This window comes from Myodes glareolus, chromosome 5, assembly GCF_982192425.1.
Source record: "Myodes glareolus chromosome 5, mMyoGla1.1, whole genome shotgun sequence".
Classification (NCBI taxonomy): domain Eukaryota; kingdom Metazoa; phylum Chordata; class Mammalia; order Rodentia; family Cricetidae; genus Myodes; species Myodes glareolus.
The window spans coordinates 22,380,151-22,398,414 of NC_142030.1; the positions used below are offsets into that span (position 1 = coordinate 22,380,151).

An 18,264-nucleotide genomic window follows, 5' to 3' on the forward strand; every position below is an offset into this window, starting at 1 on the left:
TTTCCCTTCATCTTTCCATTAAGAAGGGAGCTGGTATGGAGTTGAATGGCTTAAAGAATCAAGCAGCTAATGGACAGGGGTTGAGTGTGCTTTCTGTCATCCACAGATCCAGGGTAAGGCCTGTAGCAGGGGTGCCCTCCAGAAGTCACACTTCAGCCATGTTTTAAAGACAGGCCAGCCTCCAATGAGAGGAGCAATCTTGGGATCCCTCAAGACTTAAGGGTATTAGGAGACCTGAGGCAAAGTTGAGAGGAATTTCTTGTCTTTTCATACCGCTGCACCAAGGCAGAGAAGGGCACAGCTAAATATTCTTGCATTTTTGAGCCTTGTAAGAACTAAAGGTAAGCTCCAGGCTCTGACAGCCGTATAGAAATGGAAGCTGGCCCCACCTGTCCCTTCTATATCATCACTCTCGCTCATTCTTCCTTTAAGTCCCTTTATTGCATTGTATTCATAGAGAATATATAGGTATTTAAACTTTTGACAATAATTTTAACTTGATACATCCAAGTTTAATTTGCTTTTTAATATATTTATAGATATAAAATTAGGCCTCTAACAGTGATAGGGACAGGGAAATTGCTGCCACTGAACAATTAAAAACAAAACAAAGAGATAACTTCTTCCTGTTTTTTCCACCTCTTGCCCCCACCCCACTTCTCCACAAACTCCACCACAGACCCCCATTCAGAGGGTGCCGGGACGGAGATGACAAAGTGGAGGAAACCTAATCAAGTGCACACACTGTGATAAGTACAGAGAATAAGTACAGTGGAAAGGGAAGAGAAAATACCGGGGTAGTTAGGGTCGTTTAAGGATTTCCCAGAAAAAAGAAAGAAAGAAAATAAAACAGTCCTGGGATGTGGTTGCTCAGGGGCAAAAAAATAATGGAACTGTTCAGATTTCTTTAAAAAAAAAAAAAAAAAAGAAAAAAAACAGGGGAAAAAAAGTGAAAAACCTAAACCAAAGAGAGTGGCATTCCTACCCTCTTCTCTGGCCCCTTGGTACTGACCAGCCAGTCCTTCCCCCACCCCCCACAAAAGAAACAAGGGAGGTTAAAGAAAAATAAGCCCCATTTCCTATCCAAGCCAGTTAACAAAAGGCTTTGTTTCTCTCCCCTAAACAAAGGCTTCAGGGAGAGGCCTGTTTCTATTGAGTCCTTTGCACCTTTCCATGGAAGCTCATACCGGCTGTCTCTCACTCCTAGGGGCTCTCTGCTGGTTCAATCTCCCGTGGTCTGTCCTCAGATATCTTTCTTTTATTTAAACAAAAAGTCCAAAGTGCATTTCTGATGAATATAAGGGCCTGGGATTGAAAAAGAGTTGCCCAGGCAGGATCGGGTTGGCAGCCCCAGCCCATCCCTCCTAAGTTTGGGGCCTCAGGATGGCATGCACTGCACCCGGTCAGGGCCCTCCTCCTCGTCCGATGTGTCTGAGGAGCTGGGAGACTCATCAGAGTCCGCATCTGTGGCCCCAACCCCAGGTTCTCGCCAGCGCTGTAGGATGGGAAATCCTTGTTAGTAATGTCCCCTGGATCAAAGACAAGACCTTAGATCTAGATTTTTTTTTTTTTTTAAATTAAATAACCTAGTGCGACCTGTTACTCCCAATCATCCTAGCTTGGCCTCACCAGTAGTTACTACTGTGCCTGGCTCAGATTTTTTTTTTAAAAGGCCAGACTGTAAATATTTGTGGGCATATGGTCTCTTTTTAGCTCTGCCTCTGTAACATGAAAGCACACAGATAGTACAGAGAACGAGTATGGCTGTGTTTTCAATAAAACTTTGTTGCCTGACCCCTGCTCTAGACCTCTTTTAGCATGAAGTTAACACAGGTCACCCAGAGCAATCAGTATTTCTTCTCTATCCCTCCCACCCATAAGCCTCTGCATATAAGGTGACAGAGGACAAAATCACAAACACCCTCCTCTCTACTAGTTGGTCTAATAGGGATAAAAGGCCAGTGGATGAGACACCCAGCCAAGACCATGCCATTCCTCTTTAATATAGTAAGGAAGTGTGCTTAGGCTTCTTCAAAGGCACATAATCCTTGGGAACTCACTTCCAACGATGATGGCTTACCCGATGATGACGTCTCTGTCTCAGGTGATGCATAAGGAACCAAAGCATGTGACTATCAAACAAGTCAGTGTGATGCAAGCTATCTTCATCCCGTTCTCGCTTGTTCTTCTTAATCACCTGGAACCCAAAAGAATTAGGAGAAGGGATAATAATTAATAGAAACCAAGGCTTGATCAACAAGACTGGTGCTGCTGTTTGCATATGACTATAACCCAGCACTGGGAGGTGGTGATAGGAGGATCAAATTCAAGACCAAGCCTGAGCTACTCATTAAAAAAAGCTTGTCTCTGAGCTGGGCGGTGATAGCGTGCGCCTTTAATCCCAGCACTTGGGAGGCAGAGGCAGGCGGATCTCTGTGAGTTCGAGGCCAGCCTGGTCTACAGGAGCTAGTTCCAGGACAGGCTCCAAAGCTACAGAGAAAACCAGTCTTGAAAAACAAAACAAAACAAAAAAAAAAGCTTGTCTCTGAAAACCAAGGGCTAGCTAGATCGTAGCTCAGTGGTAGTGCATGTGCAAGACCGAGTACGATCCCTAGCACTGTGGGGGAGGGTAGGGGGTGAGATAAGCAGACTGTGTCTTTAATTCCAATAAAACATTCCTTCTGATACCATTAAGCTAATGTAGCACTAGATTTGGAAAGGATGCCGAAGGTCAGTCACTGGCAAGGCTGGACACTTTACCATAAGACAGCTTTTTCCTAGCGATGCTTCCTACCTACTAACTAGAAGCACTTCAGAGCTGTTTTCTGGCTCAGGACTGTCTCCACAGAGGCAGTGAGAGGAAGAAGAGCTGTTAGAGAATGACTTTAAAGAACTGTCCTTCCTGTGACACTGAAGAACAGTAACAGTTACACACATTTGTTTCTACAAATGAATGCCTCCGCCATTCACTTACATCCTTTAACCCTGTCAGCTCAGTGGAAGCTTCAGCTGTGGGTGCCCAGATCTTCACATCATGGTCCAGGCCACTGGTTGCCAAGACAGGTAGGTGAGGATGAGGCTCAAGACAGTTTACCTGGTTTGGGAGGAAAGAAAGCAGTGGCTCAGGAGTATACAGGAGTAGGAATGTGAAAGCGACAGCTGCCTTGAGCCAAATAGTTGCCATGACCTGGCCTGAAACAGGACCACCTACCTAAGCCTAGACCAAATAGTTCTGGATACAAAATCTGCCTGCCTATCATTTCCAATATACAGATGAGGGGAGGTCACATCCCCAGACATAGCCCCAGGAGCAAGTGAATGAAAGGCCATGCATATTGCAGCTTCATAAGGTAACTGAGATACAGTGCATAACCTCATTCACTCCACAGTCTAAAGCTCCAACTTTCCCAAGGCTGAAAAACAAAAAAAATGGCTTTCATCAAGTAACAATTATGGGAAAAAAAACAAAACAACAACAACAACAAACCCTGTACTTCCAGAGAAAATGGAGAACAATTATATCCACTTGGGACTGTATACTAAGTGGAGAATGGGGAGGCTGAGGAGGCTGAACTAAAGGTACAGGGTAAGGGAGATTTGGGACTGTTTAAGAACACTGTATTACAGAAGGCAACATCCTGCTATCTGCCCTACGGCCATAGTAAACTCACTTCAGAGAAGGACAATGTAGCCCGTGCAGTTTCACCATTGAATCAATTTCAGTCACCCTCATTCACTGAACAGAAGAAAAAAACAGTGGATGGCAGACATTTGGTTTCAGACAGTTTCCTTTTGTCTAAAAGCACCCATGCCCTCTGCTGTCTGACTTGCAAACATAAGCTTCCTTAACCGGGCAGGGCAAGGCGGGGCAGGGCAGTTCCCATCCCCACCGGAAGAGCCAGTCCCAGATCTAGCTGCTAAAGCATTTTTAGGCTTTTAGTCAGATGAGGAACAGATAGGAAAAGCACCCCGCCTTGCTTCTGCTCTATAGTCCAAGAAAATAAACCCCTGGCAAAAGTCTCTTCTAGTTCTCTCCGGACCAAGTTGGCTGCTGTTATCTGCACACTCGGACCATAGCTAAGGAAAAGGAAAGGCAGACATAGAGACTTGGATGACTTCATTTTCTTTGAGTTTACAAGTAAGACACTCTCAGAAGGCCAAATCTAAGTCTGAGCCTAAGAGTAAAAGAGAAAGCCTGGTTCTCTTCTGCTTTGATTTCACATGAAGGTTTACTGCAGTTGTTTAGGCTGTGTAGTTTGTAGCCCAAGGACGCATTAGAGAACAAAGTCCAGCACGAAATGTTAGCAACAGATACTCACAACTTAAACATGCAGACCCGACCTTACTCATCCATTTCTTCATGAATCTTGCTCAAGACCTGTACTCTTGAGCTTCCCACAAGTGGAGAAAATAAGACCATAAAGGAACAATTCCTTGGGTGGAACTTAACCTAAGGGCAAAGCCAATGCCAAGAGGACAAGAGAATAAATTACATACAATGCCTCAGTTGGAGTCTGCAGGGGAAGCTGACAGAAAGCTTCTGGGCCAGGGAACCTGGTCACCTCACCAGACCTGTTTAGATTCCAGGGCTTACTTACCCTGTCAGTAATACTCTGGCAGAGACTCTGGCTTTAGAGGACTGGGCTGGGGAGGGGAGGTGAGTGGATGCAGGGAATGGGATAAAGCACCAAGTGCTCTTTGGGGAGTAAGGAGTTGTTCCTTGACATCATTTCCTACTCTTGTCCCTGGGAAGCTGAATGGGAACAAAGGATCCCAAAACAAGAATTAGGAAACCTGGGCGAGGTGAGCAATACAGTCTAAGATCCCTCTGATGCTAACATTCTACTTTACGATATAGAGAATGCTTCTTCTACTCCTAGGCTGGAATCTGGCGACCGCCAATGCTGAAAGATTGTAACAAAAAACAAAACTATCTCAGAGGAAACCAGTAAGAACCACACGAACCATTTGGCTTACATAAAGGGAAGAACAAGTAAAGAAACTGGAAGTGGCAGCCACTACATCTCTTAGAATCATAAAAACTCTGGCCTGGGGCTCACCCAACCTAAAAAGATCTCTTCCCCCGGGCACTAGATTAATCAACATATGCGGAAAGCAAACTAGCCAGTAGAATGCTTCTGGAGAAACAAGTGCTGGCTAGGAAGAGGGCATTTATCCCTGCATCTTTCTGGAAGAGAATGCAAGACAATAATTTCTGATCAAGAAAGAATTCACAGGCCCTTTTTGACTTACTATGTGCCCATTGCAGACTTTTATTAAGATTCCAATGTTTGAACTTGTTAACTACAGGTGACAAGAGAAGTGAGTAACCTTTGAAGGAAAGGAAACACAGGCAGAGAAGACACACCCTGAACTTAAGAGATTCCTCTCACAATACATTCAGGCTACAGAAGCTTATATATATATATATATACATATACATATATATATATAAATACATATGAGACATACATGTGCTAGGTTCAAAAGATTTAGAAGAAACCAGAATTAAATAGGAAATGGCCTCATAAACAAATGAGGAACACTGCACGAAGGAATGGGGTCCCGACACCAAAGGACACTTTGAACTCTACCACTGCTCTCTGGTAAGGCTTATCAAGTCATAGACGATCTCTAAGTTCCCACAGTGTAGAAGAATGAAAAGGATGAGAGCCCAAGCAGTTCTATCATTCCTTACAAGATGTATGTAGCCAAAGCATCTCGGGTAATTAATTTGTAAAGTATAATCTTTCAAACTCCTTTCTTCAGTGGCTCAAAACCTTGTTGTAGAAAGCTATTTAATTCTTTCCTAATGCTGGATCTTAAAAAAGAAAGGAAAAAATATATGGTAAGCTAGAAAAATCATAAGAGCTGACTGACCATTCTTCACTCTTTAACTTAATTTTTATGATTCTTGCGTCATTAACAAAGAGAATGCTTGCAAAACTCAAAGGACAGCCAGATATGAGCACATTACCTAGCAGGCTGTTCAGCTGTTCTTTTCAGAAAATATTTTATTACATTCGCTTTCCTTTCTACATATACAGGTACATTATGTGTATTTGCATCCATTTGACAATAAGCATAGCACTTTCTCCCTAAATACAACATGCATCCGTTAAGTACAATGACATTCTCCTAAATAATACATAAAATACATTTAATATTGAATACCATGTAATTTAAGTTACAAATCATAGCTACTTCCCTGAATGTTCAAAATGTTTTTTCTAAAATAAATAAAATAAATAAATTAATTAATTAATTAAATGTGCTTTTAACTTTTCTCTGCCAATTCAGGAGTCAGCCAAGGACATTGCTTGGCTTACTTACAGCCAAGGCAGTAGACATTGTAGAGGAAGGTCTGTCCTGAACTAATGTTTTCTTTTTTTTTGGAAAAAGCCCATGCTTAAGGTTTGTTCAGGCTATAAATTCTTCCTAAAACCCTTTCTTCTTTTTAATCAACTATAACCTTTTAAGGGCAGAAGGAAATAATAGAAGTATTCCATCAAAATCTCAGCACCCTTAAGGTATAATACCTTTAACTGTATGGAATGCTAAAACATGGTACCATATATTGAAAATTCAGTGGCCTACTGTAAAAACCTACCTTACTGACCTAAGGAATAGGGGCCAGCCACTCCAGCACACCATACTCACCACACCTCCCTTGTCTCCCTCCATGAACTGAATGATCTGGCAAGAGGACTTCTCCCAAAGGAAGATGTGCCCGCAGTCACTACCGCTCACCACAAACTCACTCTTGGGGCCATAGAAATTGACGCCTTTTACTGAAAGGATAAATGAGGGAAGAAACCACATAAGGGCTGGCACTGGGCCTGTATTTATTTACCTCACCGAGAATTTAGTAATTCACAAACTGAGTCAGCAGAATGCCAAATAATTCTTTTCATTTCTACAAAACCAATCAAGGGAGTATGTGTGTGATAGATAATTATAATAAGAATCACACCAGTCCCAGAGACTAATTATAGTTTCCCAAAGAGTTCTATCAGGAGTCTACTGTCCCTGGGCAACACTCTATTCAATTATACTGTATCAAGTACAGGCCCTATCTGTCCCAACTTGATTAATTTCAGCTCTGTACACTGTTTGGCCCTAGGATTATTCTTGGCCTATATTTTATTGGGACTCAGCCAGTGTTTCTTATGTCATCAGTTGACCTGAGGCTGATGAAGGTAGGTGGCACAGTCACCTAGAAGAAGCATCTGATTATGTTCACTACCAGAATTCAGTAAAAGGTCTCAAATCTTTAAAATCTGTATAAGACAGGAGTCCAACTATTAGAACCAGTTTCACATACCAGTCACAATACTGACACCTTTCCTTTTGCTTGCCCACATAATGAAATCCAAACACAGAACTCTGCCCCTCTTTCCTTCTTGCCAGCCAAGAAAAAAAAAAGTAAAAGGTTACTACTGTCTCCAAATCAAATGATAACACACAGCTGAGAGGAGTGGAACCAACAACGTGCCATAATTCTCTGCCTCCTCTACATCAGAACCAGTTAGGACACTAGAATTCCAATGCTCCAGCTGTACCCAGCACCAATTATATTGAATGTGTATGTCTGTGTGTGTGGTGGTGGAGGGGAAGATAGGCATCAGTGCTCTCTTACTAAAGACTGAGGTGAGTCCACTGAGCATCAATGTTTGGGAGCCATAGACAACTAAAACGCCAAACTTCACTGCAAACCTAGTCTAGATATCACTACTTTTGTCCTACTTTGCTTTATTCAAAAGAAGCATTCCCTTTTCTCCCTCTAAAGATACTATCTTACACACATTGTGTTAATTCAGTACCACAGCTTTCCCTGACTTTCAAAAAGGACCTCTGTGCTTACTTTACAGGATCTGAAATCACAGAAAGTAAAGTCTAGCTTCATGCTTAAACCAACTGGAGGCAACATCACCTCAGTAAAGACGCTAATGAGCTCTTCCCCGAATCACACTTTCTGAAAAAAAGAAAATTCCAGTCCAACTAGGCATAACCTCACACTACCCAAGCTGACACATGCAGCCTATTCCTTAGGGAATAAGATAACATAGGTTTTTCAGTGTGACTTGGGTCACAGAAACAGAAAAAGGCAGACTCACCTGTAGCATTATTTCTATGACCTTTATATCTCTTAATATATTGGGCCCCATCACTATGAGAAGAGTTGAAAAGGTAAATGTCTTCATCATTGTAACTAGCCAGGAGCTCTGCCAAGAACAAGAACACAGCAGTGAAGGAAAAAGGCTGAAAAATGCAGAAACCAGGAGATTCAGGAGATGGGGGGTGTCTAGGATGGGGCTTCTTGCTGGTAGTGCATCCTCTTAGCACCCAGATATAGCTTCCACCTTACTTAGTTTGCAGTGACATTGGGTCTATTGACGAAACAGTACCAGCCCAGAGGTAGTAGATGCAGGGGATCACACCCTCTAATTTATTAGGGAATCAAAGGCATTAGAATTTGCTTAGGCTAATAGCCCAGGCTTCAGGACGAGCCTGTGAAAGGTCATCTGAAGCATTTCCAAGGGTCACTGCTGTATCCTCCCACTCCATCCTCGCCATCAGTACTACTCCCAGCTGTCCATGCAGAGCTACAGTGCATGGTGAACAAGGAAGGCACACGCCTCACTAGCTCAGCAGCTTCCTAGACAGGAGGCATGCCAGCCTAGGGGTAGGCCCTGCTCACATACCTGTGCCGTCGTGGCTGTACACAAGACAGGTGATGTTTGCTTTGGACTCACTGTTCACCTGCAATAAGGAGCAGATACTGACTGATGCCCCCCACCCCACCCCATTTGTTAAATCAACTTCAGGAACAGGCTTTTTAAAAGACTCCTCTGTATCTTTCCTCAGAGACACACAAAAGATAAATAGAAAGAGGCAGCGGGAGGGGTGAGAGAGTGAGTGAGGAATCTAATTGAGGAAATATGTCCACCTCAAGGAGTAGTCTTAGGCCCTGTCTTGGTTCTCTTTTGAGTGCTAGCATTTCAGATGCATTATCTCATTAGGCCACCATGCTGGTGCCAATCTTCATTTTGTTGTTGAGAACACTGAGGCAAAAAAAAGTCAACTGGCTACCTAAAATCATAAAACTTGTGAGAAAACCAGGATTAAAATCTGTCTGACTTCAAACTCCAAACTCTTCGCATTATGCCAGTAAGTTTGGAGGCAGCAAAGAATGAAGTCAAAAAAGCCAGAAGCCACTAGTCCTTCAGGAATCTTACCAAGTGATGAGGACAGAATTTCTTAAGTACTCCGTTATTCTCATTCTCGTCAATTTTCCTCTGGTCATAAATCCTTTAATGAAAGAAGCAGTCAAAGTGTCAAAACTTACAAAGTGATCCCTTGCAGGGCTGAAAACGAGGCTCTTCTTTCCTAGTCAAGCTTCTGCTTCCTTCTCTTTCTTCTCTTTAGGAAAGGTGTCCCCTCTGCAATCCAGTTTCAAACTTTGCCTTATCCAGATAGTTTTCATAAAGCAGCAATCCTCAAGTACATCCATTCGGAATGGTTTCTCTCTCAAGTTTTATGTCACCTACTGATTATTTTAGTGGTGATATGTTACCTTGGGTGTCATCCTTTGGAACAGAATTCACATCCTTTACAGCAGGGTTTCTCACTGTTCTGGAGCTCACCAATTATACTAGAGCTGCTGGCCAGCAAGCCCCATGGATACATTGGGATTGTAAGTAAGTACCATCACATCCCACATTCTACAGACTGAACTATCCATCTCAAGCCCCATTTAGGGTTCATTTTCACTGAAGCAATTAATACACACTTTTTATACATATACTACTTATCCCAAAGCATTTATTACTCATGGGCAGAGGCCATTTTATATAAGTAGATCTTAAGTCCTTTAAAAAATTATTTTTATTTATGTGTATGAGTGCCCTGCTGCAGAGGTCAGGAATAGGGTCCCAGACCCCAGAGAACAGGAGTTACAGATGGTTGTGAGTTGTCATGTGGGTAGAAGAAACTGAACCCAGATCCTCTGAAAGAACATCAAGTGTTCATAACTGCTGAGCCATCTTTCCATCCCTCCTGCCTTAAACTTTCATTTGGTTTAGACTCTCTCTTACAGGCCCAAACCAATCTCCTGAAGTTACCTGTAGTCAACTATTCAAAATGTTAAATGAATAAGTCCAGAAAAAAAAAACCAATTTACTAGTTTTAATAAAAATTTCTTTACAGTATTTCTATAACATTCTACTTTACTATTAGTCATTGCTGCTAACCAATCACTGTGCCTAATTCATAAACTATCATAGATATATATGAGAAACAAAACAAACGCAGTACTTTTAGGGTTTATTACTATCCAGAGGTTCAAAGCTATCACCATGGTATGCATTCTTTATAGATTAGGGGAAATTACTGTACTTTCTTTTGATCAGGAAAATCTATTAGCATTTTTTAACTACCACTAGCTCCCTCTATCTGGAAATCTATTTTAAATCTGTGTCTCTTATTCTGAGTTCCAGACTTAACATCTGTAACATCTACTTACCAATCAGATGTTCTAATAATATGTTGTCCAAAAGCAAACTCATTTTCCTTCCAAAACTCTTTCTAAACCTGTCCCTAGCCCTCAATCTGTTAGTGACACTATCCTTAACACAGATGGCCAAGCCACATACAGGTCTCTTACACTTAAAACTTTTAGTTAGTTCTTTGTTAATTTCATACATGTATTGATGTGTGTGTGTGTGTGTGTGTGTGTGTTTAAAAAAACCCATGTTCATCCTTTCATTCCTCCCCAGTCTTTTCTCTCTTGTACAGTTTACTTCTTATCAGTTCCTCTCCCTGGGTATGCGGTTTTGGTTATATCTGCTTTTCCTACTTCCTTCCATCATATTTTGCTTACAAACTGTTGATTTCCTTCTGTTTTTCCTGCTCATGTTGTCATCAGAATTTTATACAAAGTTTTAAGTTCCCATTGAAATCTCCTCAGTAATTACTGAGCACTTTACAGGAAACAAAAGCTCATACATCTGCAGATCTCTCTGAGTTCGAGGCCAGTCTGGTCTACAGAACTACCAGGACAGCTATCACTGTTACCACTGTTTCACAGAGAAGCTCTGTTGTGAAAAACCAAACCAAACAAACAAAAACAAAAACAAACAAAAAACTTCTTAGAATGGGTGCCAATAGCTTCCTGAAGACCCTACATATATACCTTTTACAACCCTAAAATTCAGTAATAATTATAGGAAGCCTTAAGGTTGAGTAGGCTACCTCTCTTTGTAGACTGAGAAGAGGAAACTGTCAGAGACCTCAGTGCTAAAAGGACCTCTACTCATGGAGAGCAGTGTGGCTCATAGTCTGCATATGCTCCTGACAGGTATACAGGCTCCCATCTGCGAAGACATGGGGTGCACAAGGGGACTGAAAACACTGTCCCCCCCTTTTTTCTTTTAACTGCAGATAAAAGAAAAGATCTGAGTATTTTATTCCTGTTTGCTAAAATGCTAAAACAATTCTCAGTCCAATTTTAGCCTTGGGAAATTACAAGCTGTGGAATAGGGCACTGGAACTTTATTAAGATCTTCAGAGTGGTCAATACATTGAACTCAGCCATTCCTCTTTAAATGTCTTGGTCCTAGTGGTTACATTCTCCATAAGATACTTTTCAAGCAAGCTATTTCTCCATGAAAAAAAAACCCCAACCAGAAGTTCAGAGACGCTTCAAGCTTAACCCAGAAAGCTCCAACAATAGTCTTTTTATTATTAACAGCATCTTATATATATAAAAAAATAATAACAGGGGGCTGGAGAGATGGGCCAGCAGCTAAGAGCACCAGCTGTTCTTGCAGGACACAGGTTCAATTCCCAGCACCCACATGGTGGCTCACAACCACCCACAACTCCACTCCTAGGGAATCCAAAGCTCTTTTCTAGCCTCTGTGGGCAGCAGGCACACCATAATGTATACACAAAATAAGTAAATAAATAAATAAATAAAGCATTGCTATATATTTAAAGACTACGACTGAAAGAAACAAATTTTGAAATGAGTAACAAATTATTCAGAACTCTTGAACAAAGTCATGTATTTTCTGAAAACTTATATAACCTCCCTCCCTCCCTCTGTCCCTCCATCCCTCCCTCCCTTCCTCCCTTCCTGTTCGAGACAAGGTTTCTCTGTAGCTTTGGTGCCTGCCCTGGAACTAGCTCTTGTAGACCAGGTTGGCCTCGAACTCACAGAGATCTGCCTGCCTCTGCCTCCCGAGTGCTGGGATTAATGGCGTGCACCACCACTGCCCAGCTAAATAATTTCAAAATAGTTTTAAAAATGTGCTCTCATTCCAAAAGAAGATGTCACTTTTCAACTACCAGTAGAATAGAAAAACAAAACACCATTTTCCTAATTATGCTGTCCCTGTTTTCAAACTGAAAACCCCACAGAACTGTAGTTAAAATACAGCAGCTGGCTAGCTAGAGAATACGGGTCAGGAGGAAAACAACTGGTACAATGGGGACTGAAAGAATGATGTCTGTTTTCCCTTAGGATGTGTCTCAAAAGCCAGTGTTAAAAACAGATGTTCATTGTAACAAAGATATTACTACAGATAAAGAAAAATGGTCCAGGACAACAGAAACAAAAATCCTCAGTTACAGAGTGTTCCCGAGACAATATTTTTTCTAAATCTAACCAGTGCTCAAAAGTGCTAATGCAGAGCTGTCAACCAGGTGTGATTACCTTGGTAAACACACTTGCTGCTCAATGATGCAAGCCTCACAACCTGAGTTTGTTTTCCTGAACAAGAGTTAAGAACAGAATGACTCCACAATTTTGTCCTTGACTTCTAATGCATGTTAACGTGCACTATGGCATACACCCCTCATATATACATCACTCTCACAGATAATACTAAAATTAAATTTTAAAATTATTCGAAAAAGCCAGGGGGTGGTGGTTGCAGTACACATCTTTAATCCTAGCACTCAGGAGGCAGAGGCAGGTAGATCTCTGTGAGGTTGAGGCCAGCCTGATCTACAGAGTAAGTTCTAAGGCAGGCTCCAAAACTACAGAGAAACCCTGTCTCAAAAAACAAAGCAAAGCAAAACAAAACAAAAAAACAATGAAAAGATTGCAGTACAATGTTAAAAATAATAGTGGCATGTATGGGTTTTATGTCTGAGCCACTGTGTGGAACAAATTTATCAATCTTTAAAATGTGATAATCCCTGGGCTGAAAAGATGGCACAGTGGTTAAGAGGATTAGTTCCAATTCTCAGCACCCACATGGTGCCCAACCATCTCTAACTCCAATCCCAGAAGATTCGACCTCCTCCTCTGACTTCCTCAGGCACCACTCATGAACATGGTACCCAATTATACACAAGCAGACAAAATACAAATAAAATATATTAACTTTAAAATATAATCATCTCCATAACATGAAATTCCTCAGATTGTTGTCATAGGGAATAGAATGTCTCAGGTAAAGCATTTCCAAAAGAGTAAAAAGTTCAACAGTGTAGTTAATGAATTCCTACAGTTTGCTAACTTAGCACTGAGTAATATCTGGCAATATACAATGTACCATAAGTCTCAAACTCTGAAAGAGCCAAAGGACTGACAAACTCACCTTACAAACTGGTCTCGTCCACCTACTGCAAACTGGTGGGTATTGGCAGGGTTCACAAAGATTGTATACAGTCCCACTTTCTTCTCCTTCTCTTTTGTCACCACCAGTTTCCTTCAAAGAAAAGACAACAGTTACAGCGTCCAAAAGACCCAGATGGAGCTCAGCGTGAGATCTGTCATCCCAGCACTCAAAAGGTTGACTGCCCGAATTCAGGGCCAGCATAGTTATAGTGACTTCCAGGTCAACCTGGGCTACAGTGAAATGCCCTCTTTTCCTAACAAAACCCCCAAAACTAAAAGACTCAAGGTGGTCACGAGAAGTGAAAAATCAGGAAGTAAATGAAGACATGATTAAGAAATCAAATTCTAATCTGTACCAAAAAGGTTGTTTTTGTTTTGTTTTATTCCGTTCTAAATAACAAAATAAGAAAATACACTATGCTATTTTGAAGACTGGGGGAAAACATGAAGTAATTTTCTAGTGCCTGAGGAGAATAGCTGGAAATTATCAAGATAAGTAATTAAACCAGAGTCATAAAAATATACTGCCTGCTTTCCTCCATGATGGAGTAAGGGAAGAGAAAGTACAACAAGAGAGAGAAGAGGGCTGCCATCATGGCATGTCTGTAAGCCCAGCATTCAGAAGACAGACGCAAGAAGATGAGAAGCTAATGTCATTCTCCGCCATTTAAGGAACTGATAGTCTTGTCTTTACGAAGGAAGAAATAGGAGGAAGACTGAGGGAAAGGAAGATGCTTTATGGAGTGAGGGAAGAATCTAGGTGATGATGATCAAACTATATTACATGTACTTGAGCATGCAATAATGAAGCCATCATTCTGTAAAATAGATGAAATAATAAAAAATAAGCTGGGGATGAAGAGATGGCTTAGTGGTTAAGAGCACTGTCTGCCCTTCCTTCCAGAGGACCTGAGTTTGATTACTTCCAACCACATGGTGGCCTATCACTGTCTGTAACTCCAGTTCTAGGGCATCCAATGACCTTTCTGGCCTCTCCAGGCACTGCACTTATGTGGTAAACAAGAGATATATGCAGGCAAAATATCCATACACATAAAATAATAAATTAAAAAAATTAAACACAAGCTAAAAGCATGTGAATGAGTTAGTTACCATGGTACAAAACACCTGGAGATACAGGGAGTGCTGGAAGAATCATAGCAACAGGGAGCTAAAACGGCCTGGAGATCAAAGTTTATCTCCCAATTTTTAGAAAAATAAAAAAATAAAAATAATTCCCTGGAACCTGGTTTCGGGTTTGGAGAGATGTGTCAGTTAGTGAAGTGTTTGCTGTGCTGAGCTAGAGCTCTCACAAGAAAGGCTGGAAATGAAGATGTACCCCTCTAATCCTAGTGCTGGGCAGGCAGACAAGGGGCCATCCCCAAAGCTTGCTGACCAGATAGTTTTGCCAAATTGTTGAGCTCCAAATTCAGCGAGACCATTTCAGAAAAACAGGATGGAAACTGGCAAATGGCTCAATGGATAAGTAGCTAGCTGTCATGCATGACAACTTGAGTTCCAGCCTTGGGTTCCACAAGGAGGAAGGAGAACAGACTCCCTCAAACTGTCCTCTTTCTTTCACATGCACTCCTTGGCACAAATATGTGTACACATAAGTAAATAAGCAAATGAAGATAACTTAAAAAAAAAATGGGTGCCAGCAAATAAATATGGCTCAGTGGGTAATGGTCCTGAGTTTGATGCTCAGGACCCACATGGTGGAAGAAAAGAACCAACTCCCTCAAACTGGTATCTGACCTGCACATGTGTATTACGCATGCATACACACAAATAAATGTAATTTTAAAATTAAAATACATACACACTTAAAAACCAAACAATTGATTTCTAGAACACAAATAGGCCTAAATAAAACAGTATCCTTTCCCCTTACCTGAAACAAATTCGGAAGAGAATGGATTTATGAAACTAGCTAGTATAAAACTGAAAAGGCACTTCAAAATTACTCTGGTTGTAACACCAAAGTATGAGCTTTCTGAAGATTCTCATGCCATGGGGCCCAAGAGAACCTCTTGATTTTAAGAGTGCAGCTAATGTGCCATAATTTATCCCAAATTAAGTGTAGTTTTTTTTAATATTTATTTATTTATTATGTATACAATATTCTGTCTGTGTGTATGCCTGCAGGCCAGAAGAGGGCACCAGACCCCATTACAGATGGTTGTGAGTCACCATGTGGTTGCTGGGAATTGAACTCAGGACCTTTGGAAGAGCAGGCAATGCTCGTAACCTCTGAGCCATCTCTCCAGCCCATTAAGTGTAGTTTTTACAGAACTTTTCCTAGATCTAAGTGTTAATTTATCAAATATAATATCATGCCGATTAATAAACTTATAGGAAAGACAACTCCAGTTTCAGGGGATCTGACACTATCATATAGACATTCAGGCAAAACACCAATGCTAAAAATAAATAAATCATAAAAAGAGAGGAACCTAACTTAGTTTTTATTATTTAAGCTTTTATTCATTTTGGAATAATGGAAACAAGAAAAAGACAGCAAACATAACAAAATTCTTTGTTAAGAGAAATAATTTTAGCATTCTCTCTGCGTGGTCAAATTATTCCAGTCTTGAACTGTTCTGGAAAACGAGATTTTGATTTTTAAAATCTATACAGCTTTTCATTAAAAGAATACAGATGCTAGGCATGATGGTGCATATCTTTAATCCCAGCACTTGGAAGGCAAAGGTAGGATTATCAGGAATTCAAAGTCATCCTTAAATAAACTGTGAGTTCTAGGCTAGCCTGGGCTACATGAGACCTTACCTTGGTGGGGCGGGGTCAAAAGGCTGGAGAAATGGCTCAGGTTAAGAGCACTGACTTCTCTTCCAGAGGTCCTGAGTTCAGTTCCCAGCAACCACATGGTGGCTCACAACCATCTGTAATGAGATCTGGTGCCCTCTTCTAGTGTTCACACAGACATACAAGCAGAATACTATATACATAATAAGTAAATAAATCTTTCTAAAAAAGTATAGATGCTGGCATAACTGGATATCAACATGAGGAAGAACGAAAATAGACCCATATCTATCACCATGCACAAAACTCAAGTCCAAATGGATCAAAGACCTCAACATAAAGCCAGCCACACAGAACCTTATATAAGAGAAAGTGGGAAGTACACTTGAACTCACTGGCACAGGGAACCACTTCCTAAATATAACCCCAGCAGCACAGACACTGAAAGAAACAATTAATAAATGGGACCTCCTGAAACTGAAAAGTTTCTGGAAAGAAAGGACACGGTCAACAAAACAAAATGACAGCCTACAGAATGGGAAAAGACCTTCACCAATCCCACATCAGACAGAGGTCTGATCTCAAAAATATACAAAAACTCAAGAAATTGGACACCAAAAGAACTAATAATAATAAAAAAAAATGGAGTACAGACCTAAACAGAGAACTCTCAACAGAAGAATCTAAAATGGCTGAAAGACATTTAAGGAAATGTTCAACATCCTTAGTCATCAGAGAGATGCAAATCCAAACAACTCTGAGATTCCATTTTATACCTGTTAAGAATGGCCAAGATCAAAAACACTGATGACAACTTATGCTGGAGAGGTTGTAGGGAAAAGGGGACATTTCTGCATTGCTGGTGGGAATGCAAGCTGGTACAGCCCCTTTGGATGTCAGTGTGGTGATTTCTCAGAAAATTAGGAAACAATCTTCCTCAAGACCCAATAATACCACTTTTGAGTATATGTCCAAAGGATGCTCAATTGTGCCACGAGGACATGTGCTCAACCATGTTCATAGCAGCTTTGTCTGTCATAGCCAGAACCTGGAAACAACCTAAATGCCCCTCGACCAAAGAATGGATAAAGAAAATATGGTACATTTACACAATGGAGTACTTACTACACAGCAGAAAAAAAAAAAAAAGACATCTTGAGATTTGCAGGCAAATGAATATATGTATGTATTACAGGACTTCTAGAAAGGGAAGGAGATATAAACAAAGAAACTGAAATTTAGAAGATTACATAAAGATATTTAACTAGGCTGGAGAGATGGTTCAGCGATTAAGAGCACTGACTGCTCTTGCAGAGGTCCTGAGTTCAATTTCCAGCAACCACGTAGTGGCTCACAACCATCTGTAATGAGATCTGGTGCCCTCTTCTGGCCTACAGGCAGGATACTGTATAAATAAATAAATCTAAAAAGAAAAAAGATATTTAACTAGTAATGACTCGATTGAGATTTGATTTGATCTGCCTGGATCCACATAAGATATTTGGTTTTTCTAACAGAGAGATGGCTCAGTGGGTAAAGGCTTGTACAAGCTTGATGACCTGAGTTCAATCCCTGGAATCCACAGAAAGGTAGGAGAGAACTAATTCTAGAAAGTTGTAAGAATCTCTCCAAAACTTGAAGCTATCTCTTATCATACACAAGCTTAAAGGTACTGTGGTTTGGTGCACCTAAGAGTTAAACATTACCATGACATATGGAACATTTTTAAGGCCAAAGAATAGAATTCTGCAAAGAAAATGTGACCACAAGCTAGAAAGATGGTTCGGAGGTTAAGAGTACACATTGTTTTTAGAGGACCCGAGTTTGACTCCCAGCATCTGTGTTGAACATCTGTACTCATGCGTACA

At 40.9% G+C, this 18,264-nt stretch overlaps 1 protein-coding gene across 3 annotated transcripts in view; it reads right to left on the reverse strand.

The window, feature by feature from the left end:
- Positions 1–419: 419 nt before the first annotated feature.
- The window catches only part of Dcaf8 (DDB1 and CUL4 associated factor 8), a 46,764-nt gene continuing 28,919 nt past the window's right edge, over positions 420–18,264 (reverse strand). For all 3 annotated transcript variants that reach the window (XM_048448892.3, XM_048448894.3, XM_048448891.3), the window contains 8 exons: positions 13,611–13,721; positions 9,240–9,312; positions 8,706–8,763; positions 8,118–8,225; positions 6,661–6,791; positions 2,975–3,094; positions 2,081–2,197; positions 420–1,495 (listed from right to left, as the gene is read on the reverse strand). In XM_048448892.3, the coding sequence (XP_048304849.1) occupies positions 1,379–1,495; positions 2,081–2,197; positions 2,975–3,094; positions 6,661–6,791; positions 8,118–8,225; positions 8,706–8,763; positions 9,240–9,312; positions 13,611–13,721 (835 nt within the window). In that variant the 3' untranslated portion in view covers positions 420–1,378. The remainder of the gene's footprint in view (positions 1,496–2,080; positions 2,198–2,974; positions 3,095–6,660; positions 6,792–8,117; positions 8,226–8,705; positions 8,764–9,239; positions 9,313–13,610; positions 13,722–18,264) is intronic.